Source organism: Takifugu rubripes, chromosome 16, assembly GCF_901000725.2.
Source record: "Takifugu rubripes chromosome 16, fTakRub1.2, whole genome shotgun sequence".
Lineage (NCBI taxonomy): Eukaryota > Metazoa > Chordata > Actinopteri > Tetraodontiformes > Tetraodontidae > Takifugu > Takifugu rubripes.
In genome coordinates this window covers 12,289,228-12,313,346 of record NC_042300.1, presented here as the reverse complement: position 1 = coordinate 12,313,346, position 24,119 = coordinate 12,289,228, and the positions used below count along the sequence as shown (strand labels likewise).

Genomic DNA, 24,119 nt, shown 5'->3' with positions numbered 1-24,119 from the left:
TCCACAGACTCTGTGGGCTCAGATAATGATGGGACAACAACATCTACACGCTCTTCTCTGTCACGTGGTCCAGTCCAGCGAGGAAGCACCTGAGGAGGAGACGTGAGACGCATGAAATATTCTGGCTGGAAGATGCATTTGACTGTTGCGTCGGGGGCCTTCGTGACCTTAAAGCACGATTACACGTGAAAATATGTGGCTGACTGAGGGTCACGGAATGTAACCCTTCTTCCCCCCACTTGCAGATCGGAGCTGGTGGCACAGGCGACCCGGATGAAGAGGAGCTGGTTTGCCTCTGTGGCTCAGCTGGACCAGCTCAGGTCTGTGAGAGACCAGCTGAGCCGGTGGAGAATCTACCGTAGCGGTCTGAAACTTATTGGGGGGCTGCTGGGGGACGTAGACTGTGTGCTGCCCCCTGCTGGAGCTCTGATGATTACCACCGATGATTATCAGGTTGGTTTCAACAGGTTCATTAAGTATAATCATCATCAGTTGCACCTCTCACATTTAATGAATCAAAGATTTCCTCTTTCTGCCTAGTGTGTGGAGGACACGTTAGCTGGACACTCTGCCGCGTATTCCAAGACGCTGGAGGCCGGAAGACAATTTATATGAATCTGTGAAGGACTTGGAGCTCCAGAACCGGCTGCAGACAGAAGCTCCAGGACCTTGAAAAGGCCTGGAACGAAACCCAGTCACGACTGGACAGGGGACGAGATCTGGTCAAGGCAAGAGTGCAGGTCAGATATCAGCTCCACGTCCTGAATGATCGTATCGATCACATAAAGAGCTCTAAGAGCTTTTGAGCACCTATCAGGTGGCTCAGAATTTGCCTTCACACCTTCGTGAAGAGAAAACTGCAACAATCAAGAAAAATGAACTAATTACGCCAGATAAAATATAACGCACCGACTGGAATCTGTTTTTTGTGCTGTTCTAAGGTCAACATCACCAACCCGGTGAGAATGAAATCCTCCACGATTTCCTCATTAATCCTCATTATTTGAACACTGATTTCAGATTTCATTATCTTTCATTTGTGCAAAGCTCTACAGACAATAAGGAGACACTCCTGCTTTCTTCATTAATAGAGGCAGACCAGAACGCCACTGACGTCTGACTCCTCGCTGCTAATAGAAGTCGGGATTTCTATAAAAATACTTAATTCATGTTTGTGTTTCTTGAGGAATAAAAGAATTAAAAATAACAGGAAAAGTGCCACAGATTGAACACAGACTCGGAGGAGTCGGCTCTGCATGACCCATATTTACTCTCTCCCTCTCTCTCTCTCACACACACACACACACACACAAACACAGACTCGCGTGCACGTGAGCTGCTGTTGTCTCTCTGCATGAGGGATCAAACAGACGCTCAAATCTGTCCGTCATCTGCTCCCACAACCATCTGCTCGTTCATTCCATCAGTGCACAGAAACGATGGAAAAAAGCGAACTGGATGACAGACACAAACGTTCGGAGCGCGGACAGCGAATCAGACCCCAATTTCTGACTAAAGTAGGGTGTCGGCGCTCTCGTGCACCGGCTGACGCAGCTCCATCGGTTGTGTGAGCTGTGTTCAACACGTTGCTGTCGGGTTGAAGGAAAGGAAGCCGAGCAAACGTCCCAGAGAGCATCATCAACGGACCAGCAGGTCCTCACAGCACCGCCTCACGGTCGAGTGCTGACAGACACAAGACCAGAGCATTTTCATCAGCACCAGGAAGTGTTCTGGTCTCCTGGGACCCTCCTTCACTGACCCATGCTGGTTTATTCCTCAGGAATGGTCTCAGAGTCAGAACAGCATCAGCAGCCTCCTGTCGGAACTAGAAGAGCTGGAAACGGCCCTGAAGCGGCCTGGATCAGGACCCAGATGTGAGGAGGAGAACCCACCTCCAGGTCATCTCGAACACACACAGTGCGCGTTGTTATTAGCATCACTGTTGTTTTCTTACTTAGCTACGACGGCGCTAAGATCGGACACCACTCGTCACCGTGTTAGAGCCACAACTCCGAGTGAAACCAGAATAACACACAGCTCCAACCACCTTCCACCCCCCATCCCAACTGAGTGCCCCCACAGAACACCCCCCCTTCCCTTATAATGCCCCCCACGGTTTCACTCCCCTCCCCCCATCTCCCCTCCCCTGTCCCGTCCGCAGCCCTTTAATCTGCACGGTCGCAGGGCCGGAGAGGAGCGTGAGCGCACAGCTCGTGCACGGCCGGGCGATCATCTCTCCGTCTGTCATGCAGGAGTCCGAGCTGGCGCTGCGGCGCTTGGCCGGCGGCCTGAGGGAGCTGAGCGGCGTGAAGACCGACCCGGGCCTGTATGCGGCCGCCGGCGACGCGGCTCTGCTGGAGCAGCAGCTGGAGCAGCTCCACGGCCGGTGGGAAGAGCTGTGCACCAAGGTGAGCGCCGGAAACCGGAGTGGGAAACCGGAGAGAGACGGGGAGTTCAGGGGGAAAGGGAGGGAAAGGGAGAGAGGAGAGGGGGGAGCGAGGCGAGGAGACAGGGGGGAAAGTTGCTCCCAGTGGTGCCTCGGCGGGAGAAGTGGGACAAAGCCTCCGCACAACTGGCAGCAACGCCGTTCGCACGCACACACACACACACACACACACACACACACACACACTATTACGCACAGAAGGAAGAGCGGGAAGGAAAGTTACTCTCACCTTCTCACTAGCTTCTAAATGACTGTGAGACCTGGAGGAGCATCTGAAACCACCAACCAGAGCAGGCTGTTGGTTCTGTAGCTCCATTACTGGTGAAAGAAAGCCTCTCTCTCTCTCTCTCACACACCACACACACACACACACACACACACATTCCTTACAGGTTAAGCATTTTGGCTTAAACACAAACACACTCTTGTCCTGGCACCGGCCGTGGCGTGCTTGTGATATGCCAGTTATTAGCATTATGGGATCGTTATGGGTCGAGCTCTGGAGTCCCAGTTTACACCGGCTGCTTCCACCTGCTCCCGTTTTTGGCTGCTGTTCTGCTTTGTCCAGCCAGCACAGCTTCTGTTCCCCAGGCTCGCTCTGTTCCTCTTCCTACGTTAACCCTAATCTGGTGGTAGTCTGTGCGTCACAGCTGCTTTAAGTTAGACTGAAACATAGAGTTTGATTTTAATGTCAGGGCAAATTTTCCGCATAGCGAGACTATTTGTGTCCGTTTCTGACGTGGCTGACAGATCTGAGCCGCAGCAGCTAACAGGTTGTAGATGGGGGAGGCTGCTGGAATGGGTCAGATGAGCAGATGGCCGGGCTGAGCAGACTCAGGGGACCGGCTCTATTGTTCCAGGCGGGGAGCACAAAGTCCTCGCCTGGTTGACGGCAGCTCACCCTAAATTCTCTGGAGTCCTGAGGGCTCCGCAGGACTTAATTAAAGCCAATAAATGCTCCAGAACAGTGAAATACAGCCGGTTCACAGATCAGCCCCCTCCTCGACTATGTGATGGGGCGTTTTCCTGACATTAAGCTGTCGTTAGGAAAATGAACCTCGTTTGATCAAATAGACTAGATCCCAGCAGATTGCCCCCAGATCAGCTGATTACCCTGATTTCCACTCATCTGACTGCTTTTGTTACTATTGTTCCTTCTTGTTTCTTTAGAATTGGCACTTTTGTCACAGAGTCAGGTAATTCCTGTATTTCCGCCCGACTCTATAACCCTGATTTAATCCTGGATTTGACCCAGCGGCTGTTTTAAACCACGAGGAACTGTGGTTTTGCCTCAGTTGATTCTGTTAAAGAAAGTGTCCTGTTGGTACGTTATCGTCCTTTTACTGGCTCGGGCAAAGACGTTGTCCAAACGTTGCAGGTGTCCTTGCGCAGGCAGGAAATCGCCGACCGCCTCAACGCCTGGACCATCTTCAACGACAAAAACAAGCAGTTCTGTGACTGGCTGACTCAGATGGAGGACAAGGTGTCCCACAGGGGAGATCTGAGCATCGAGGAGATGGTGGAGAAACTGAAGAAGGTGCGTGAGACGGCGGGACGCGTGTCCAACACACAGGCCCGTACGACACGGCCGTGATGACCTTCTTGTCTCGTCTCACCACAAAAACACGCTCAGTTAGTAAAAGCTAATGTTCAGACGTCTGTTTCTTAGTTGGGAGGAGACGATCCCCACCACTCGGTCTGGTTATTTATTTATTTTTGGCTGCGTTGCGTCGTGCTGCAGCTCGTCTCTGATTGTGGGCCCCCCCCCCCCCCCCCCCCCCCCCCCCCCCAGGACTGCATGGAGGAAATCAACCTGTTCAGCGAGAACAAGAGTCACCTGAAGCAGCTGGGCGAGCAGCTCCTGCTGGCCAGCGACGCCGCCAAGCAGACGCAGGTCCGCGGCTCCCTGCTGGAGGTCAACCAGCGCTGGCACAACCTCTTCCACCACATCGAAGCCAGGTGAGGAGCAGCTGTGTACAGCCTATCGTCACGGAAACCAGGAAAGCGGCTGCGGGGGCTGAAGGAAGGTTCAGTGTGCTCAGACAGATGGAGTCTGGAGCGACAGTCCTCTTAACCTGCCTGCCCACCCCAGCACCACCTCCAGCAGGCTTCTTACAGCCACCATATGTGCTTATGTCCACTCATTGTCCACTCATTGTCCACTCATTGTCACTGTGTTACACTGGGATGCTGTGGTAGATTAAAATGGGAGGGGCCGCGTCTATTACCATGCATTATTCACCCAAGAAAGAGCACTCAGGGGGTCACAAACTTAAGCCTAATTCATCTTAATTAGGACTCTTGATAAATATTGTGTGTGTGTGTGTGTGTGAGTGTGTGTGTGTGTGTGTGTGTGTGTGTGTGGGGGTTGTCTTTAGCTGTTGTTCTGTATTTGATAAAAAACTAAATTATTTTGTTTTCTCCCTCAACTTAGGAGATGATGACTTGCTCTTGGAATTCTTCTTAATCTTATTATTAAGGCTTCCAGTGATTCAGTTCTTTAACTGGATGCTTTAATTAATCAGGGGTTAATTCTCAGTCGTGATTAATTGTGGTTTTTTTGGTTGGGGCAGAAGGACTCATGGCAGTAGATGACGCTCTCTAAACACGACGGGGGGCCTGTTTAATCACAGTGACAAGACTCAACGTCAAAGTTTAGCTTGTGGCTAAGTTGCCCCCCCCCCTTCCCCATTCCTTTCTGCTCGGCTACAGTCTGTTTTCCCGGCTTGGTGCCCTCTTCCTCATCTGGGTCCCCTTCTGGTGGGGGCCTTTGTTGGACCTCAGCGTGAGGCTGCTGGCCTTTGTTAGGCTGTCAGAGGTAGAGAGGGAGCGAGACAATGCAGTCAGCCGGGATGGCAGGATTTGCTGGGGGAAGACGGGGGGCGGGGATGGGGGACAGGACGGGGGGGGCAGGATGGGGGGGACAGGACGGGGGGGACAGGACGGGGGGACACGGGGGTTCAGGAGGAATTTACTCTGACTCCATGTCTTCATTCATGGTCATAAATGGGGTGCCACATTAACAACACCAGTCATCCATCTATCTATCTATCTATTCTATCTATCTATCTATCTATCTATCTATCTATCCATCCATCCATCCATCCATCCATCCATCCATCCATCCATCCATCCATCCATCCATCACCACTGGATCGTCAGGCTGCCACTGAAACTCTCAGCAGTTTTTTTTAGTTCTTATTATTTTGGCCCAGAATGTGCGCCTCCCGGCGTGGACAAGGACCCGCTGGACGCTGTCAGGCGGAGGACGGATCAAATGTGGAAAAAAAACTAAACTCGATTTCCAAAGCAGGACACGCTTCAGGCTTTTTAACACTCAGAAAGAGGAGGCATTGTTCCAACTATTGCTATGACCACGGTCTGATTTGGGCAGTGTGTGAATGAGTGCTCGCCGGGATAGTTGCCATGGTGCCCAGAACATTCCAGAATAAGATACCTGAGAATACGGTACCTGAAAAAAGCATTTCCTTTCTTTGGTTTCATTTATTAATCTTTGGTTTTCCATTGCTTTTGGGTTATTTATTCTGTATAAAATCTGGGGAGTTTTGGGGAGTACACCATCTTAGCCCTGTGAGCCTGGGCCCGCTCAAGGTTTCTCCCTGTTAGGGTCACGAATACTTGGCTCAAGGTAGCCATGACATACAAATGGGGAGACCAACGATGAGGATTTTCAAACCCCAACATAACATTTATTAAAGAACCCAGTGGAATATAAAACAGAAAGTCCAAATAGTCACAAAGAGGGAAACTCCAAACTCCTGCGGCCGTGACAAGCTCCGGGCTCATCTGACGAACTCCACTGCAGCACACCAGATAGGACGAGAGGGGGCCTCCTCGACGCTCTCCAGACAGGTTTTATACCTGGACCCGTTAGGCAGCCAATCCCAGCAGATGGGCCACAGGTGAGCAGGTGAACATGCTGGGTCGACTGGAAACGCTTGGCACTCCCCTGCAGGTCAGCCAGGGAATTACTCTTCCAGCCAGCCCCGACAACAGTGAGGCACGACAGAGCCGTCACATAGGTTGCACTGATGCTTGTTTGGAAGTCAACCTCTGGGTTTCTGTAAAGCTCCTGAAGATAGTCTTGATTAACAGTCGCTATATAAACAAAGTTAAACGGAACTTGAAACCTGCTGGTCCTGCAGCCGGAGACCAGGCGAGGTCCCGCCAACTGTCCTGCCCTTCTCAGCCCACAGCGTGTCCTTTGTCGGTTTGTTCCAGGGTAAAGAAGCTGAAGGAGACGTTGGCGACGGTGCAGCAGCTGGATAAGAACATGAGCAACCTGCGCTCGTGGCTTTCTCGTGTGGAAGCCGAGCTGTCCAGACCGATCACCTACAGCGTCTGTCACCCCCAGGAGATCCAGAGGAGGCTGGCCGAGCAGCAGGTGAGCGGGAAACACTCGATGCTGCAATTCCTGCTCGCTCGTTGTCTCTCGGCATGATCAATTATTCATATTTGTCCTTTGTTTAAGTTCGGGAGGGGTGGTCTCCTGGATTGAGCTGCATGTTAAACATCTGTTCTCTCTGGGAGATAGACCTCTGACCTGTGTCCGCATGTGTGTCCAGGAGCTTCAGAGGGACATCCAACAGCACACGGAGGGCGTAGAGTCGGTGCTCAGCCTGTGTGACATGTTGCTCCGCGACGAGGATGCAGCCGGCGCCACTGAGCTGGAGGGCGACTCCCTGCAGGAGACCAGCCGCAGCCTGGATCAGCGCTGGAGGACCATCTGTACCCTGGCTCTGGACAGGAGGCTCAGGTGGGGACAGCAAATCACCTCACAGCGCAATTCTGCCGCGTGTCATCGAGTCCTCGAAGCAGGAGAAGAATTTAGATCAAGCCTTCATTTAAAAGCGCAGGCTGTGACCTCCAGTTCCACATGTCTGCTCCGCAGGATCGAGGAGACATGGAGGCTATGGTGCAAGTTTCTGGACGATTACTCACAGTTTGAAGATTGGCTGAAGACGACGGAGCGCACCGCCGCCAACCCAAACTCTGCTGACGTCCTTTATACTGCCGCCAAGGAGGAGCTGAAGAAGTTTGAGGTCGGCCTGAATAATACTGGCTCCGCTCATATGTGGTTGTTTCTGTTTCCTGCTTTGTGTTTGACTTGTTTTGTGTTGGATGTTTGGATCAATTTTCACCATGACGGGGGTCAAAACCCAAGTTCCTCATTTTAGTGGATCATCACATTAGGACTTGTTTGTCCTTCAGGGTTTCCAAAGGCAGGTTCACGAACGCCTGACGCACCTGGAACTGGTCAACAACCAGTATCGCCGTCTGGCCAGGGAGAACCGGACCGACCGAGCCAGTCAGCTCAAGCTCATGGTCCATGAAGGCAACAGGCGCTGGGACAGGCTGCACCGCAGGGTGGCTGCCATTGTCCGCCGACTCAAGGTAGACGGCACGGACGGACGGGACCGAGGGACAGACAGATTTCAGCCATATATGACGTAGATCTTTCTCTCCACCTCTACCAGCATTTCACCAGCCAGAGGGAGGAGTTTGAAGGTACCAGGGAGAACATGCTGGTGTGGTTGACCGAGCTGGACCTGCAGCTCACCAACGTGGAACACTTTTCAGAGAGCGACGTCCATAACAAGATCCAACAGCTCAACGTGAGTTTGCAGTGAAGCTGCGCCCCTTTATCTGCCGCTAACGACTGTCCGAGGTGAACTGTTGTGTCTGTAGAGCTTCCAGAAGGAGATCACCCTGAACACCGAACGCATCGACGGGCTGATCGTCTTTGGAGAGGGCCTGATCCAGAAGAGCTCACCGCAGGACGCGGCGCTCATCGAGGAGGAGCTGGAAGAGCTGCACACGTACTGCCAGGAGGTTTTCGGCAGACTGGTCCGCTTCCACCAGCGTCTCAGCCAGCCGCCGGTGAGCTGAGAGCTCGCTCCTGAATCTCCTCCAGATCCTTAAATCAGCAAAAGTCCACTTATTCTTGAATTTATGTATTTCTCTTGTGAATGAAGAGGAAATAATTAATATGTGTGACAATGAGAGGCAACAGGAAGACTTCAGTTTTAATCAGATGGATCTTTCTTCTCCGCTCCAGCGGACCATAGAAGAACCAGACCTCTCCAGAACTGCCTGGTCTTTGGAGACCAACTTGGAGCTGATTTGCCGGCCTTGGTTGGGGCGGAGCTTCAGAAGCCTCCGGCCACACCCACCCATCTGCTAGCCTCTCCGCTGGAGCGTTCGGGACGGGAGACGCCGCTGAGTGTGGACTCGCTGCCCTGGAATGGGACCACACCGGAGACGTGGGGGGGTCGTCATCGCATGAGGACGAGGAGGAGGAGGAGGAGATGAGGAAGAGGAGAGGGCTCACTTCAGTGCACTGTCGGGTAAATTACCAGATGCAAACATTCCTGTTTTGAAGTGTGTGTGTGTGTGTGTGTGGGGGGGGGGGGGGTCATGGCCATAAATCTGTTTGGATATTCAGATCCAGGTTTCTGAGTGGTGGAACCACCCGTGGAAACAGCGGACAAGCCTTCGCCATTCCAGTCGTTTCAAACAAGATGAAATATGTGGTACTTCTACGTGGCTCCAGCCTGACCCCTGCGTCCCTCATCCGGGCAGGGGCTGGATCACTCCTCTTGCTGGCTGGAAACGCGACCGTCATAATCCGGTCACAGCCCTTCGTGGTGGAGCACCGTTCCAGCTGCTCATGCATCATTTGCATCTTTTTTGCTGGTTGAGAGTTTGTTGCGCTCGAACTTGATATATTTCTGCTCTGGGGAATCTCCTCAAGGCCAAAGTAATCGCTCTTGAATCTTTTCATTAAACTAACTGCAGTTAAAGAATTCTCTGATGGAAAAGATGACTTTATCCCCCCCCCCCCCCCCCCCCCCCCCCTTCCCCCCCCCCCACCCCGCCCCTTCCCCCCACCCACACACACACATGCCACAAAAACCCACATTGTTTTATCACTTTATAAATAAATAATAGAAATAAATGTGTTCAACAGTTTATGGGTTAGGGGTAACAAACAACTATGCTGAGGAAAAATGTTAACAAAGATCAGGAGTTTAGCTTATTTAGATGCTATTTTGATCGAAAACTGGACTCCAGCTGTAGATTTTTACTGCTTTCATTCGGAGCAACGCTATAGTTTCTCTCCTGCAGCTCACACATGGAATCCGATGCTCCGAGTCGCCCAGATGGTCGATGCGATTATGTCTGTAAACAGAATTCATGAAGGAAAAGTGGCGTCAAACTGAAACATTCCTGTTGCTGATGTTTGGACCTTTCAGCATCTGTAATCAATCTGTTTTTTGTGATTTTAGCTTCGAGCACGCCTCCATGACTCTCCATGACCCCCCCGACATGGCAACCCCAGAGCCTGGCCCCCCGAGGAGTGTGCGGAGAGTTCGCCCACGCTGACCAGCACGCCGGTAGGTTTGAGCGATCACCCGATTATCGGCCACCGATGACGGACACTTACGGGGACATTTGCACATGTTTTTACCACAACTGCTTTTGTTTCCAGTTGGGTCTCGTGCGCGATGTCCAAAGATACGCGCTGATCCTCAATGATGACGGCGAGCAGCCAGAGGAGACGGCGCCGCCCGGCCGGGCGTCTGCAGGCCACTCAGGTGAGACATTGATGGTCCGACATGAGACATGAGTTTAGATTAGGACTGCAGAAAGAAGCAAAAATGTCCAACTCAAGAGAAATCACTATTTTAAATGTGCATTTGAAATAGACAGATGAAATGATAAACTGTTGTTCTTATGTAATCAAATGTAGTTTAACGTACTTAAATACAGGCGTTGCTCCCGAGAACTGTAATTTTTCATTTTGGCAGATTTAACGTCATGATTACGTAAAAAGCCCTCAGAATACAAGTTTAAAACATCTGTATGTGGTTTTTTCTGATTTAATGGAAAACAAAACAGTTGTGAGGAGAGTGTTTGTTCCCTCTCAGGTGGTAATGGATGCTGGAGCTGCTCCACGCTCAGTCTGGCTCTCAGGAACATCTAAAAAGAGACCTCGATGAGATCACTTCCTGGTTACGGAGCACGGTCCCTGAGCTGGAGATGATGCAGCGATCTGACCGAGCAGTCGACCTGGAGGACCTGAGGGCCAGAGCCAAAGAACCTGAGGGTGAGATTGAGGTCAGAAGGCAGCAGATCCGGTTGGAGACGCTTTCAGGGTCCGTGTTTATATTTGAGGACATGACCCGACAGGAGATGCAGCAGCTGTTCTCCCAGCACAAGCCCATCGTGCTGCGTCTCAACCAACTCGCTCCAGAGGCTCCAGAACTGCAGGACGGGCTGGACGCTGTGAACCGGGACTGGAGCAGAGCACGTTCATTCCTTCAGCAGTGGGACGCCAGTCTGAGGAAGACTCTCACAAACTGCCAGGTGAGAAATCACAAGAACCAAATCATAAAAGTCCCAGAAAAAAAAGCTTTTATTGATTTGCTTTCCACTGTTAGCTTTATTGGTTTGGGTGATGCCAGTGTTCCTCGAGCTTTGACTTTTACTGCGGACAGGCGGTAATATGACCATAGATCTCTGTCAGCTCAACCCCTTTGAAACGGCAGCGGCTGGTCCTGATCCAGCTTCTCAGAGATCTTAACCACCATTCCAAGCTGAGCGTTTTGGTCAATTAACAAATTAACTATATATTAGCCTCTAACGTGATGTATATGCAGCTGCTACCTCGCGAGTAAACAACGATCCTCACTGTATATGTTTACAGGAGTTCCATGAAAGCCTCCATTCTCTTCTTCTGTGGCTGGACCATGCTGAGTGTAGAAGTCGCCCAGCGAGCCTCAGTCAGCCAAACACGCCACTCGGTGCTCTGCAGCAGCACCGCGACACCTTGATCGTAAGCCTGCATCAGTTATTGGGGAACGCACGTTTTCCGGCCCGAATGCGCCATCCCCGTGTTTTTCAGGATCTGCGAGAGGAGCTGCGGCGGCGCCGGGCTCAGCAGGCCTCCCTCCAGCTGCTGTGGTCCCAGCTCCAGCCTGAGGAGGCAGCAGAGGACAGCAGGGAGACCCCAGAGAAGCTCCGGGCGACGGGCAGCAAGCTGAAGCTGCTGCTGAGGCCAGGTGGAGGGCGACCTCGGCGCCCTGCAGCAGCGTCTGGTCGGTGCTGAAACCCAGATCCAAAGGTGGCGCTTTGTCCGCAGGACTGGAAAACCAGAACAAAGCAGCAGCGCGGATGTTTGTCCGGAGGAGGCCTCCTCGACACGGAGGTCTGAGCTGCTCCAGACTCGCTCAGATCGTTGCTCTCTTTATACCAACGTTCTCGTCTCGTCTGTGCTGTGCAGGGAGAAGGGCAGGAGCGAGGAGCGAGGGCCCTCCCCTCCCCCCCGCGCTCCTCTACCGGGTGCTCCGCGCTGCTCTTCCGCTGCACCTCCTCCTGCTGCTCCTCCTGCTGCTCCCCTGCCTGATCCCCGTGTCGGAGAGCAACCCCGGCTGCGCTGGGACCAACAACTTCGCCCGGTCTTTTTACCCCATGCTGCACTACACCAACGGCCCACCACCCACCTGACCGGCCTCAACCGTGCCCGGCTTTTTGTCGTGACAAACCCTAATTTATAGACTGTATGTGTTAACTTTATTAAAGATTGGCTTTTTAAAAGTTTGGCTAAACAGATACTATTTTCTTTATTGGAATAGAAGATTGCAATAAAATCTAAAACGATGAAAGTTGAACCAGAATGAAACTCTTCTTTCCTGTTGGAGATTAAAAGGGATCCATCGTTCCCTCAATGGTACAACTGTGAAAACCAGCCCGTTAGCAGGCAGAAACCTGGAGCGGAACCCTGCTTCGACCGGCTGGTTTAAGCCCGGGACACAAAGTGTTACTGATTTTATCACCATTGATTTTGACCTAAAAGGGATAAAAAGTAGCGTCGACCTGCCCTGAAGATGAGACGGGTGCAGTTTGGACCCAAATGCAGCACTCTGGAAAGCTGGACCATAGTAATGACTTTTATTAACACACGGGCAAACAGGAACTCAGGCAGACAAGGAAACACAGGAAATAGTCCGTTCTTCAGGCTCTGGGCCCACACAAAGTCTATGGGTTTGCAGGCTCGGGGAGTGGGACGAGCAGCAGCGAAGTCAAAACCCAGGTGAGCAGACAGGAACCAGAGACGCTGAGGCAGAAGTCGTAGTCAGGGGCAGAAAGCAGGTAGGTTGTCCGGGGAACAGGCAAGGCAGGCAGAACGAAGACAGGCAGGGTCGGTAACGGGTAATCCGGCAGGGAGCCAACACTGGAAAGTCTCGCATGAAAGCAGAAAGAACAATCTGGCACTGAGTGAGTGTGAGGGCTGGAGAATATATACACTGGTAGGTGAGCTGATTGATGAGTGAGGGCAGGTGTGTGATCAGTGACTGAGAGCAGGTGTGTGATCAGTGACAGAGAGCAGGTGTGTGATCAGAGGGTGTGGTGTGAGCAGGGCAGTGGAAAAGTACTGGGACAGGAGGGAACTGGGGAAAAGGGGGCTGTGACAGAAGATGGCTTCACTGTCGGTGTCTTCCGCTTAGGGGGCCGAGGGACTTGAGGAGGTACAGGTTGTGCTGGGAATCTAAGAAATTCAACGCCAAAGAAGAGACTTGGAGTTGCAGGAGTTTAAGCTGCTGGTATCATAATCTGCATAATTAATTAGGTCAGAGTTTAGGCTGTAGAATCTAAAACAATCTTTTCAGGATAAAAGACATTAAAAACATTGATTTGTCTTCAATACGAATGTGCTCTGTGGAGCTTTTGTGACACTTGGTTCTTCTGTCACAGGTTGTCTTCCTCAATCATGTGTAACTGTCCAAGCAGAGAAACAGCACCCACAACAACTGAGAATGATACAATTCCAAAGATACACTTCCAAATCCAAAATCATGATGACCCCTAACCCTAAAGACAGGGAAGGCAAGATCCAGACCATAGTTGGGGGCAGATTACTGGAGCTCCATGTCCCCAGGTTACCTTCATATGAAATAGCAACTGAATTGTGGACTCACACTGTTCTGCATGTTAAGTGTGACTCAGTGTTACACAAATGACATTAAACAGAAAGTGATGAGACAAAATATTCCTACTTCCTTCCTGTCCTGCTCTTGAGCTCTCATTCCCGGAGCAGAGGTGATGAAGATGTGATGGAGGTGGTTTAGTGCAACTAAAGATCTTATTGGTCATCTCAAACACTGTGACTCAATATCACCCCTAGTGGCAGGAGTGGTATTACAAGAGAAGGGCCTCAGCCTTTGCTATGATGTGTGATGTTAAAGGATTTAACATAGTTAACTCTTAATATCACACTATTACATTACACTATTCTTCTATAATAGATGAATACTGATGATACTGGGTTTGCCAAACTAACCCTTGAAAGAACATTTGAAAAGAGAAGCCAGTGACTTAAATGAGACTTTATGTGAAATTTACAATATTATAGACACACTGACAAGAATGAAACCAAACAATTTGAAGTGATTTATGATATATAATTCCAGTATATGTCCAGTATGCTCAGCCCTTCAAAGTAGAAAGAGATCCAGAAGAGGCTGCTAAACAAGGAGAGTAAAAGAAGGGCAACTCAGGGTCTTTATAAGGTCCTTCGAAGCTTGGATCACTATCTGTAATAACATTGAACTCATGAAATAGGATTTTCATTACTTTCGTCAGTGGGGCAGTTGAAATTTATGACTTTGCTTTCCAGTCTTTCCAGCAGGTTTGTTATCAAAAATACAAAACGATCAGAGTTCAAACCTCCTCGGAATGTTCTCGAAAACCTTCTTGTTCCTTTTGATGCTCGCTTGTGTGCAAAATCCATGAAGATTCACTGCACGTGGATTTGGAAGGCGGCTAACGCGCCTCGCCACCTTCCCTGCTGCTGCTGGGGCTCCAGGCGCTGGAGGAGCCGCCGGCATGGCTGTGGTGCTTGGTGGGAGACCCGGTTGGCTCTGCTAAGTCCTGCTGGGGGGGCCGGTGAGACAGGCGGGAGCTGTGCATGATGTGGGCATCCAACATTTCCAGTAAGAGGTCATACAAAGGCACCATGTTCTTCATCTTCATGCAGTGGAGATGGTCCATGCCTTTGTTGCTGCACGAGCAAAGAGACAGAGGCCGTCAGCTATGCAGAGAAGGAGAGCATTCTGGGTAAATGCGAGAGCTTTTACCTTAAATGGCGGATGTGTGAGAGCAACATGAGCAGATGAGCGAGGCGGGTGTACTGGTCCCGGAACGTGAGGCCTGTTTTGGCGATGGCCCACACCAGAGCGTCAGTCACGGTGTCCAGAAGCCGCAGCAGCTTGTTGCGACTCTGCAGCTCCTCGCTGCCCTCCGACGGGCTGAGGCACATGTCTGACAGGAAACACGGAGTTCACCAAACGGCTGGTTTATATCGACAAATAAAAGTTTTCCAACCGCTACAAAATGTGTAGTAAATGTCTGCATTTACTACACAGGAGAAATCTTCAAAAAATGCCTCCACATGGGGTGACGAGGACTGACCCTACCGACTGCTACATGGAGCTAGCATGTGCCTCCACTTCCTGATCCCTAATAGCTACGAGACAGAGTTTGCTAACCAGTGATGTCACCTAAACCAGTAGTTTGGTAGCAGAAAACACAGTAGTTCCTACTGTGGTGTTGCTAGCCATTTAAGTCACTGTGCCACAAGAGGGCAGAACATGCACCGTACAGGGGCAGCTGCAGACGTGGAGCTCAGGAACGCCCTGAGCTTGCTAGTGTGTGTTGTCACCTGTTGCAGAGTACACTATCGTTCAGCACGTCTGACTCTTTTTTTATCCAAATCTACAAGATAGCAGTTGAGAACAGATGAATGACTCCGCGGGGTTGAAACGGGACTCCCAGTGCAGTTATCATTTAAATCGCCTCCATGCCCCAGGCACAATTAGCCCATCGACCCAGCATCTGTATTTATTGCATTAACCCGCTTACGTTGTACATATGTGAAGCCGGTGGCATCAGCTTGTTGCACGTCTGTGGAAATTCTAACAAAGCAGGGCTGACGGAAAGCAAAGGCAGTTGTTTGCCAGTTTAGAGGCAAACAGAACCATTAGTCACACATTAATCACTCCTGTTTAGCAGCTCAGTGAAGCTCTGGCCCTGCTCCTCATCAACAGGTACTGTCTGTTACAGCGTTCATCACAACAAACCTGAGCACAGGCTCCAGCTAAACACAGTGTTCCCATTAAAGCTTCTCCCAGGGAGCTGGGAGACTACCAACCCCCCACACATAGCTGGGGTTACACGTGGGGACACCAATCAAACGCTAGACATGAGCAACACACACACACACACACACACACACACACACACACACACACACACACACACACACACACACACACACACACATCCTTGTATTTCTATCTTTGTGAGACAAAACACATTTCACAGCTCTCTACTGTAACCCTAACCATCCTAACCATCCTAACCATCTTAACCATCTTAATTAACCTCCTAACCATCCGTTCAACCATTTCATATCCTCAACCCTGAATCATTTTCAACCCTCAAACAGTCCTTTGAATTTGTGAGGACCAGACAAAAAAGGTCCCTCTTTGAACATATGTCCTCACTTTGCTAGTAGAACGAGTATATGTGTTACTCAATACGAAGCAAACACATGGACACACACACACTACTCACTGGAGTTAAGGAGGATCATGGCCTTGAGGCAGACGTACTCCTCCCTCTGCAGCTTGAGCTCTCTCACTCGTGATGTGGCAGCTATCAGCATATCAAAGATCTCGGAGAAGCCCTGCACACAGCTCCCTTCCTCTCTGGTGTGAGACACAAGAAGTTTACAGATTTACACAAAACTCTCCTCTTGCTTGTTGCGGTGCAGAAACGGATTTGGTACGAATCTTTAACGTAGGTGCGCAGTTTTGGGTGAGGAGCCTAAGTTTTGGGTGAGGAGGTCAGCGCTTATGCAGTGAGATACGTTCAGATTAAACACAATTATAGCGGCGATTTGGAATAAGATGTCATAATCATCAGCATCAACGGAAACACAACTTGGGAAAGACGTGGACACGGCATGATCTCCGAGTGCGTGGTGAACCTCTTTATTGACAACGCAGCGATATGATACCCTGATGGTAACTGCCACCATAGATAGTGTAGCTGAGATAACTCGGAACACTTTGTTCCAGTCGGAAGAAGCTGGGCACCAGCAGATATCTCTTATTGTAACCAAATGTGTGAGAAGATGTAAGCAGGAATTTCTGAAAAATCTCCCCATTAAAGAGACAGAGGACGAATGTGAGACCGGAAAAACTTGCCAGCATAAACTGGGCAATAAACCGTCTCCGCGGACAACGTTCACGTTGCCGAGTGAGCTTGAACATAGCTTTTAGAGCTTTTACAGCCCTCAATAAAACATTGATGACTAGGGTGTGGATCCAGTTCAGCTTTAAAACCCCAAAGGACAAAGTAATCAAGTGGCTTGGAGGAAATCCCAACCAGTAGAGAAACAGTCCTTTCGTAAAAGTCAGATGTGCCTTGACGGTGGTGGTACCTGCTCAGGCTGAGGTCAGGGGAGAAGATCAGCTTCCCGGGGTGGTCCACTGACCTCCACATCAGGCCGATCATCAGCACCTCCAGCCAGCAACACTCCAACAGGTGGACCTGGTCCAGGAGACTCAGCTCTACGAAACCTGGGGGGGACTCAAATATTTGTCCACTTGTTTTTGCAGTATCTCTGTTCCTGATCCAGCCTGTCCCGTTCTACAACACTACAGCCCGGTCCCCACAAACGTCCTACAAGAAACAGGCAAATGACCCGGACACACGCGCAGCCGCAGTCCTCGTTCAAATATTTAGCGTCAGGCAGAAAAATCCGGGAACAACAGGGTTAATATTATTTGACCTGAAAGTACAGCCTGTCCCAACTGAGGATGATAAGGACTCTCAAACATGTTACTATAGATTCAGGTAAAAGGTTCACGTGTCCTGGTGTCTGTTTGATGAGGAGCCCTTTCAGGTTGCACTTCATTTCAAACAGTGATCGAGCAGATCTCAGGAGAAATATGTTGAATTAAGTATTAAACTCAGCATCTGATTATCATTCAGGCGACAGTGGAGCATTACAGGCAAACTAGCCTGCTGCTAATGCTAATATTTTATCAGCAGAAGTAGGCAGTTCGCTAATCTTTAATCCAAAGGTCTTAAACTGTGACATTAATGCTAAAGTGACAAAAAAGCTAATGCAGCTAATATAAGTCGCTGCAGAGACTCACCAGGGATTTTCTTGGCCCAGGTGATCATGTGAACCAGCTCCTTATCAGCCAGGTTTGTGAGGGACATCATGATGCTTGCTTCAGTCACCGGCCCCTTCATGTCCTTCATGAGGTAGATCTCTGGGGGCTCCGCCTCCAATATTGTATTGATCAGCTGCTCTGAAGTCAGCTGAGAGGGATGGAGTGCATCGAAGGGTCCCACCGTTGGTCCGGACAGTTCGCTGGGCCTGGTGGGCCGGCTTTGGGAGGCCTGACGGGTCCCCCGTCTCATCTGGGGGTTCCTGGAGCTTCTGCGCTCTTTCCTCATACCTGAGGGGGAAGAGTGCACATTTTAGGGAGCATTTTTGGCGACATTGGAAGGGTTTCTAAATAAGCGTCCCCTCACCACATTTGGTCATTCCAACTTCGTAGCATTTGCGAAGGCGGCAGGACTGGCAGCTCTTACGCCGGTTCTTGTCTATGGTGCACTGATTGGTTGCAGGACAGATGTAATCATTTTGTCCTGCTGAAAAGAATCCGAGAGGGGAAAAGCAGTAAGACCAACATTCATTTCAATCGTGGAGGCAGGTTAAGAGTTGCAGCAGAGTAAATGCCAAATTATATCAACAGATTTATCAGGTATGGTGGCATGTTAGCAACCATGCTAACTGAGTAATCTATCTTATGTCTCAGTGACAGCTAGCAGGGCAAACGTAGGGGCGGCTATAGAGGCAAGATCACAAGGTCATGAATGGCCTGAGAACATTTGGCCTCTTATATCTGACAGAATCTCCTGACTAAAGGCTGGAGCATCAACATGTTAGCATTCTTAAAACTGAACTCAGTGCAGGGGAAAAGCTGTGGTTCAACAACAAAAGCGCATTTGTTTCAACCACACAGGGATACTGTACATTTTTGTGTCTCACTTTGGATGCTCCTCTTGAAGAACGCCTTACATCCCTCACACGACCAGACGCCGTAGTGGTAGCCGGACGCGTAGTCGTGACACACCGCGCAGTAGTGCAGGTCGGCCTTCCCGCCGGATGACACCACGGCCTCCTCGCTCTCCTGAGAGCGTCTCCTCGTGCTCTTGCCGACAGATAACTTGGAGTCTTTATCTCTTCAAGTAAGACAAAAACATGTGCAATTACTGATGGAGCTCCAGCATGCAAATCCCTTTATTTGCAGGACCGTGTGTTCCATTTTAATAAACCATTATATTAATTTATGAATAAAGGTTATTTTGAATTAAGTTTGAATTTTGTTTTATTATAAACAGCAGCAGAATGGAGTCGGGTCGGTACTCACGGCAGAAAAACAATTTCCTGTTTAGTCAGGCATCAAAATTAAAATTCTTCTAAGCGGTACTTAAGGTTCCTTCGTCCAGGGTGGACAACATTTCCTCTAGATGTGTCTTTTCAACTACAAGGTCTGAAAAAGTGCCCTGACGCAAAAGATCCCTTATTCTAATCCCATTTTGATCTCCTTTAGCATCTAGAGAACAATAACAATCAGGTCCTTAGCCGATAACCTTGGTGCTAACTAGCTTAGCCAACTGCCAGGAAGTACCGCCACACCTGTCCAACGGAGACAGCTCCGCCCACGGGCTTTGGATCGGCTGGCCGTGCTGAGGCCGAGGCTGGGAATGATGGTGCGGCATGTGAGGTCCCACGTGGCCGTGGGGGGGCCAGAACAGCGAGGGGCTCATCGACCTATGGATGGAGGCACGGTCAGAAATAGCCGGGCTGGCGTAGCCGAAGATGGTCGGGCCGTAGAACGGTATGCCGGAAAAGTCGTGGTTGAGATCGGTGTAGGGGGACGGGATGCAGATGGGCTGGCTGGTTTCCAGGGAGGCGCTGAGGATGGGGGAGACGACGCGAGCACCAAGACGGCTGGAGTCGACCTTCTGCAGCTGGAGGAGGGGCTGATTCTTGTGCGGGGTGGAGGCCACGGCCATGGTCGCACCAGGTTTACCTGTGACGCAGATATGGACGAGCTGTCGAAAATAATCGGGGGGGGGGGGGGGGTGGCAGCGTCAGGCGTCAACTCACGGTCCAACTTCAGCCCAATGTTGATTACCGAAGCGAGCGTGCTGGACTTGAGTGCGTTTATCCCGGAGTGGCGGAGATATTCAGCCTCGCTGCAGCCATGAGGAAGCGAAAGGTCCCACCTGGAGGATAAAACCACCAGCAGATCAGGTCCAGCATGCTTCTAGGCCAATATTTTCCTAAATCCAGTTTATCGTAATAACACAATATTATTCGATTTTTCACTTAACATTCCTGATGCCGAACCCGCTCATAATTCAGACATCCGATGCTTTTTTTATATATATAAAGCTGGAACTGATGAATGTGAAAATTCCAGATTGGAAATTGGATTTTCTCCACAAGCTGAGACTCTTCTGCTGGAGGACCTGACGGTGATGAGAGGAACTCGGAAATGAGGTTGTATAACGCGCCATAAACAGCTGGAGGATCAATAAATGCTGCACACACACACACACATACACACACACACACACACACACGCGCCACCACAGGTTTTAGAAATGCTCGGTTGTTTTTCAGAGCAGAAGCCGTTGAGTTAATCATTCGTGAGTGGCAGGACTTCTGTCAGAGCTCCATAAAGCTCCCTCCTGCGAGGGAAGGGTCCATTAACCGCTGCCAAACGGCCGAGACGCGCTGCGGTCAGACTTTTCTGGTGCTGTACGACTGGCGTGAGGTGAAGCGTGCAGGAGACCGGCGGTAAATAAAGCCACAAGGCTGCCGCCAGGTCACGGAGGTTAGTTATGTCAGAAAGCCTCAAACTCGATGTTGGATCTGAAGGGATTAAGTTGCGACAGCCGGAATCAGCTGAGAGAATCAGACTCTGAGCGCTCGCCCGCGGACGCTCGCCAGGTCTACTTTTCTTGGTCATTTTGTAGAAAGCTCAGGCTCCGACCGTGGAACCGCTGCTCGTTCTTGCCTGACATCAGAACAACTACCTGGCTCTTCCAAACCCCTCTCCCCCCCCCCCCCCCCCCCCCCCCGTTGCTGTCACAATCACCAGAGCTGCCGAACACACTGGTGGATATTCCAGAGGAGGAAATTCCTCGGTGTGCTGGGTGGCGTGCACCTGTGGATAATCACTTCTGAGCGTGCCGGGTCTGATACCTGCTGTGATGCTGCGGGAGGTGGGTGCCCCCCAGTCAGCTCACTCATTCATGGTGATCCGGGGTCCTGGCAGCAGAACTGGGTCCTGGCAGCAGAACTGGGTCCTGGCAGGGGGGGCGGACTCACCTTGCTCTCTCTTGGGCCACTTTTATCCCCACTTGGCTCAGATAAGGAGCCGGGACATGAGAGGCGCGGGACTATTGTCTTTTTGAAGTGGAAGCACTTTGCCGGATCACTGGCTTCAGTCTGGACCAGTAGGAGTTGCTGAGATGAAGCAACCGGATCAGAACGGCAACATTACTGGGTCCAATGATGACGCGCCAGCAGCCAATCAAGCCACTCTGACAGCAAATGAATCACTCTGGGAGGGAGGGTGGTAAATTCTGCCTCCTCTAATTGTCTAGTGGGAGTAGAAGCAGATATGGGGGAGATTTGACTTCCTTTGAAGCTCATATCTGCGAGACCTCCTCGCTGTCTCGGTCTGCAGCAGCTGGGAGCCCGAAGTGAGAGACAACCTCCCATATCCTGCTCGTCCTGCCGCCACTTCCACGAAGAGGAGGCGCTCAGTGAACCCAGGCTCCATTTTAAAAAAGAGATTTGAGCTGGTTTGGACCTCATAAACCTGCTCAAGCGCACAAACTGTGCACACTGATCTTTATTTTCCGGCAGAATTCCGCGTCGTTCTGAACTTCCTGCCTCGTGGTGCCTTCACTGTCCCCATCATAACAGAATCCAAACACTGTTCATGGGGGACAAACTGCCAGAACATCATCTTTAGCTCTTCAGGCTCTTTAGATGTTTAAAACAAGTTGAGATTTTGTTGATTTAACTGTATTTAAACAGGATTTAAGATAGATCAAACACCAGGGATCTGGGTGCACGCACACACACGTGCACGTGCACGTGTGTGTGTGTGTATGGACATAAAGGTCAGGGTGAGGGGACAGAGCGGCGCTGGTCAGCAGCCACAAGCCTTTTACACCAGAAAACTCAAGGCCGACTCGTTCTCCTAAACTACACCTCGAGCCGCCGTCTTAAATTCAGGGCGGAAACGGATGTGAACCAGCCCGCAGACAGGAGCCGTGCACGGCTGCAGGGGGGGTGAGCGGAGGGGGCCCTGTCGCCTGCCCCCCCCCCCCCCACAGAAGATCAAGCTCAGAAGTGCGAAGCCTAAAATCCGGCTGCTGCTCTGTCGACATGGCCGTCAATTCCAATGTTATCATTATTGTTATTATCATTATTATTATATCATTATTGTTGTTGTTGTTGTTGTTATCAGTATTATTGTCTGGCTCTTTATTGTCAACTGGCCACATCACACAGCTCAAATGTAAATATTCCCACAGAAACTATCTAAATAGTTTCTAAACCACATAGAATTGCTGCATTCTCACCTTTTTATTTATTTATTTTTTTTTTGTATTGTTGAGTTTTTAATTCCCTTTAATTCCCGTGTTATTAAACGGGACTCTCGCGCCCTGTGCGCGTGTCATAAAAATGCAAGAGGTCCCATTCACCAGCTTTCCTGGTCAGCCCAGCTTCATCATCGTCATCGTCACCTTTAATGTCATCTGCGGTGATGAGGAGGCGCACCTTCATCATGTCAGCGCCTAAATCAGCGTGCACGCACTTCTACTTGTAAAATTCCTGATACGTGCACGTCTTCAGCCCTGCGCCAGCACCCGCACCAACACGTCCCAATTGTCCTCACCTCTTTGATGTTCTTCCCGCCGCGGTCCCGTCTTGTCAAACTTAATGACAGTTTCTTCGGAGGCGACGGAGGCTGCGAGGACCGAGAACAACAAGTTGAGCGCTGCCTTCACGTACGACTGAGTCCAGCCCGGAGTTGGACCGAGCCTCCGGGGAAATGTAGTCCAATGAAAGCAGCGCCGGCTGCTCAACATCCGGTCAGCGCTGTCAAAATAAAAGCCTCCAGCTGCTTCAGCCGCTTCGTCTCACTGATTCTGGTAGGAAGATGGTTTCTCTGTTCGTGTAATTAATAAAGGTTCAGTTAAATACGCAGATGAACAGAATCGTGATCCTTGCGCTTAAATATGTCTAAATATTAGATATTATAAATATATTAGTCCTCAAAGTCCGATTAGACAAACTGAATATATACATACTCGTTGCTTGTGTCAGAAACTTATGATCATTCTGAACTTGTGCAACATTATTTGAATATTTAAGACTGTTTTATTATTCTGTGTTACAAGATTAAAGGTAATTCACGAAGGTCTTTTATTACAGCACAAACAATAACAACAACAATAATAACGCTAATAATGCAAAAGTGAGAATTTTTAAACACATCTTTGAATCATTTAGTTCATTTTGATGCTTTTTGGACGTGTCTCAGTGTAAACTGTAGTTTCTGAATTTCTCTGAGACACAATTATTGCTGGTTGAAAACTTGAATTCGTCACATCGTTATTGTTTTATATCGAATCCATTCAGATGGTCGAGGAGGCAAAAGTGACTGAAACTTCCTTTTCATCCTGCCTGGATCACAGGCCACCAATTTAGTTCTGCCTTTTTAAACAGTGCTCAAATTTAATGTTTGAATCTATTTGGGGCTTTTAGTGACTCGAACTGACCCTTTAAAGCAGGAAGTCTGACCTCATTTATGAGCTCGTTAGTAAAAAAATCCAGAGAAAATCATTGCCAAGTTAGCAATCAGGCTTCTGTGGACACAGACAATGCTGCACATACTTTATTCCACTATGACTGATGACGCAAGGCCGAAGGAATAACTGTTACATAATCACATGTCTACATTTCTTTAGGAAGCATGAACTGAATAACTAACTATCATTTTCTAGATATTATATTTCTGGTCAGCACAGAATTGTTTTTTTATCTGGATGATTTGCACAATCCTGGAATTTAATCTGTCGACCAAGTGCTCCTCCCTCCAACTGGGCGGAAACGAAGTAAAAGCAGTAAATCAGACGCTTTCCTTCAGACAACTCAAGAGGATTTTTCAGCTTCTAAGACTCAAAATGGACTTTTATCAAATCTTCCTGTTTTCATTTCTTAAAATACATTCTGTCTGTTTTTGTCCTCCTGAAATCAAGAAAAAGAGAATTTTTAAGCAGAATTGTAAAACACATGAATGATCTGCTGTGTGAATTATTTTATTTATTTAAGACGCGTCACCACAGTCACGTTATAAAAGGCCATGCATGTCTTATAAAAGCTTATAAAGTCCACTTTAGTAGTTACATGAGCCAGAATATTGTCTTCTAATTCAATTCCTCCTCTCCACCAGGAGGCTGAAGAACGGCT

The 24,119-nt window shown here is 49.7% G+C and overlaps 3 protein-coding genes across 6 annotated transcripts; 2 read left to right on the top strand and 1 right to left on the bottom strand.

The window, feature by feature from the left end:
* Positions 1 to 2,161: 2,161 nt before the first annotated feature.
* Positions 2,162 to 8,833, top strand: LOC101078404 (nesprin-2-like). The gene is made up of 10 exons (XM_029849777.1): positions 2,162 to 2,408; positions 3,825 to 3,983; positions 4,239 to 4,405; positions 6,689 to 6,851; positions 7,033 to 7,223; positions 7,359 to 7,509; positions 7,679 to 7,861; positions 7,945 to 8,082; positions 8,156 to 8,347; positions 8,526 to 8,833. Exons 1-10 carry the CDS (start codon positions 2,247 to 2,249, stop codon positions 8,649 to 8,651), a joined length of 1,632 nt encoding a protein of 543 aa, XP_029705637.1. The 5' UTR covers positions 2,162 to 2,246; the 3' UTR covers positions 8,652 to 8,833.
* A 678-nt stretch (positions 8,834 to 9,511) lies between these two features.
* LOC115253000 (nesprin-2-like) lies at positions 9,512 to 11,649 on the top strand. Its single transcript, XM_029849789.1, has 6 exons — positions 9,512 to 9,864; positions 9,960 to 10,065; positions 10,399 to 10,577; positions 10,661 to 10,837; positions 11,178 to 11,306; positions 11,376 to 11,649. The coding sequence occupies exons 4-6, from the start codon at positions 10,664 to 10,666 to the stop codon at positions 11,577 to 11,579; spliced, it is 507 nt and encodes a 168-aa protein (XP_029705649.1). The 5' UTR covers positions 9,512 to 9,864; positions 9,960 to 10,065; positions 10,399 to 10,577; positions 10,661 to 10,663; the 3' UTR covers positions 11,580 to 11,649.
* Positions 11,650 to 13,842: 2,193 nt separating this feature from the next.
* On the bottom strand, positions 13,843 to 22,696 carry esr2a (estrogen receptor 2a). 4 transcript variants are annotated; one of them, XM_011612280.2, is made up of 10 exons: positions 22,543 to 22,696; positions 19,728 to 19,846; positions 19,254 to 19,650; positions 18,603 to 18,796; positions 18,083 to 18,202; positions 17,698 to 18,006; positions 16,977 to 17,115; positions 16,106 to 16,239; positions 14,608 to 14,791; positions 13,843 to 14,531 (listed from the first exon to the last, which is right to left on the bottom strand). In XM_011612280.2, the coding sequence occupies exons 3-10, from the start codon at positions 19,631 to 19,633 to the stop codon at positions 14,294 to 14,296; spliced, it is 1,698 nt and encodes a 565-aa protein (XP_011610582.2). In that variant the 5' UTR covers positions 19,634 to 19,650; positions 19,728 to 19,846; positions 22,543 to 22,696; the 3' UTR covers positions 13,843 to 14,293. The 4 variants fall into 4 exon arrangements, with proteins under 4 accessions (XP_011610582.2, XP_029705636.1, XP_011610581.2 ...); XM_029849776.1 differs by having other exon boundaries at positions 18,083 to 18,199; XM_011612279.2 differs by having other exon boundaries at positions 19,254 to 19,672; positions 19,756 to 19,846.
* Between the last annotated feature and the right edge of the window lie 1,423 nt (positions 22,697 to 24,119).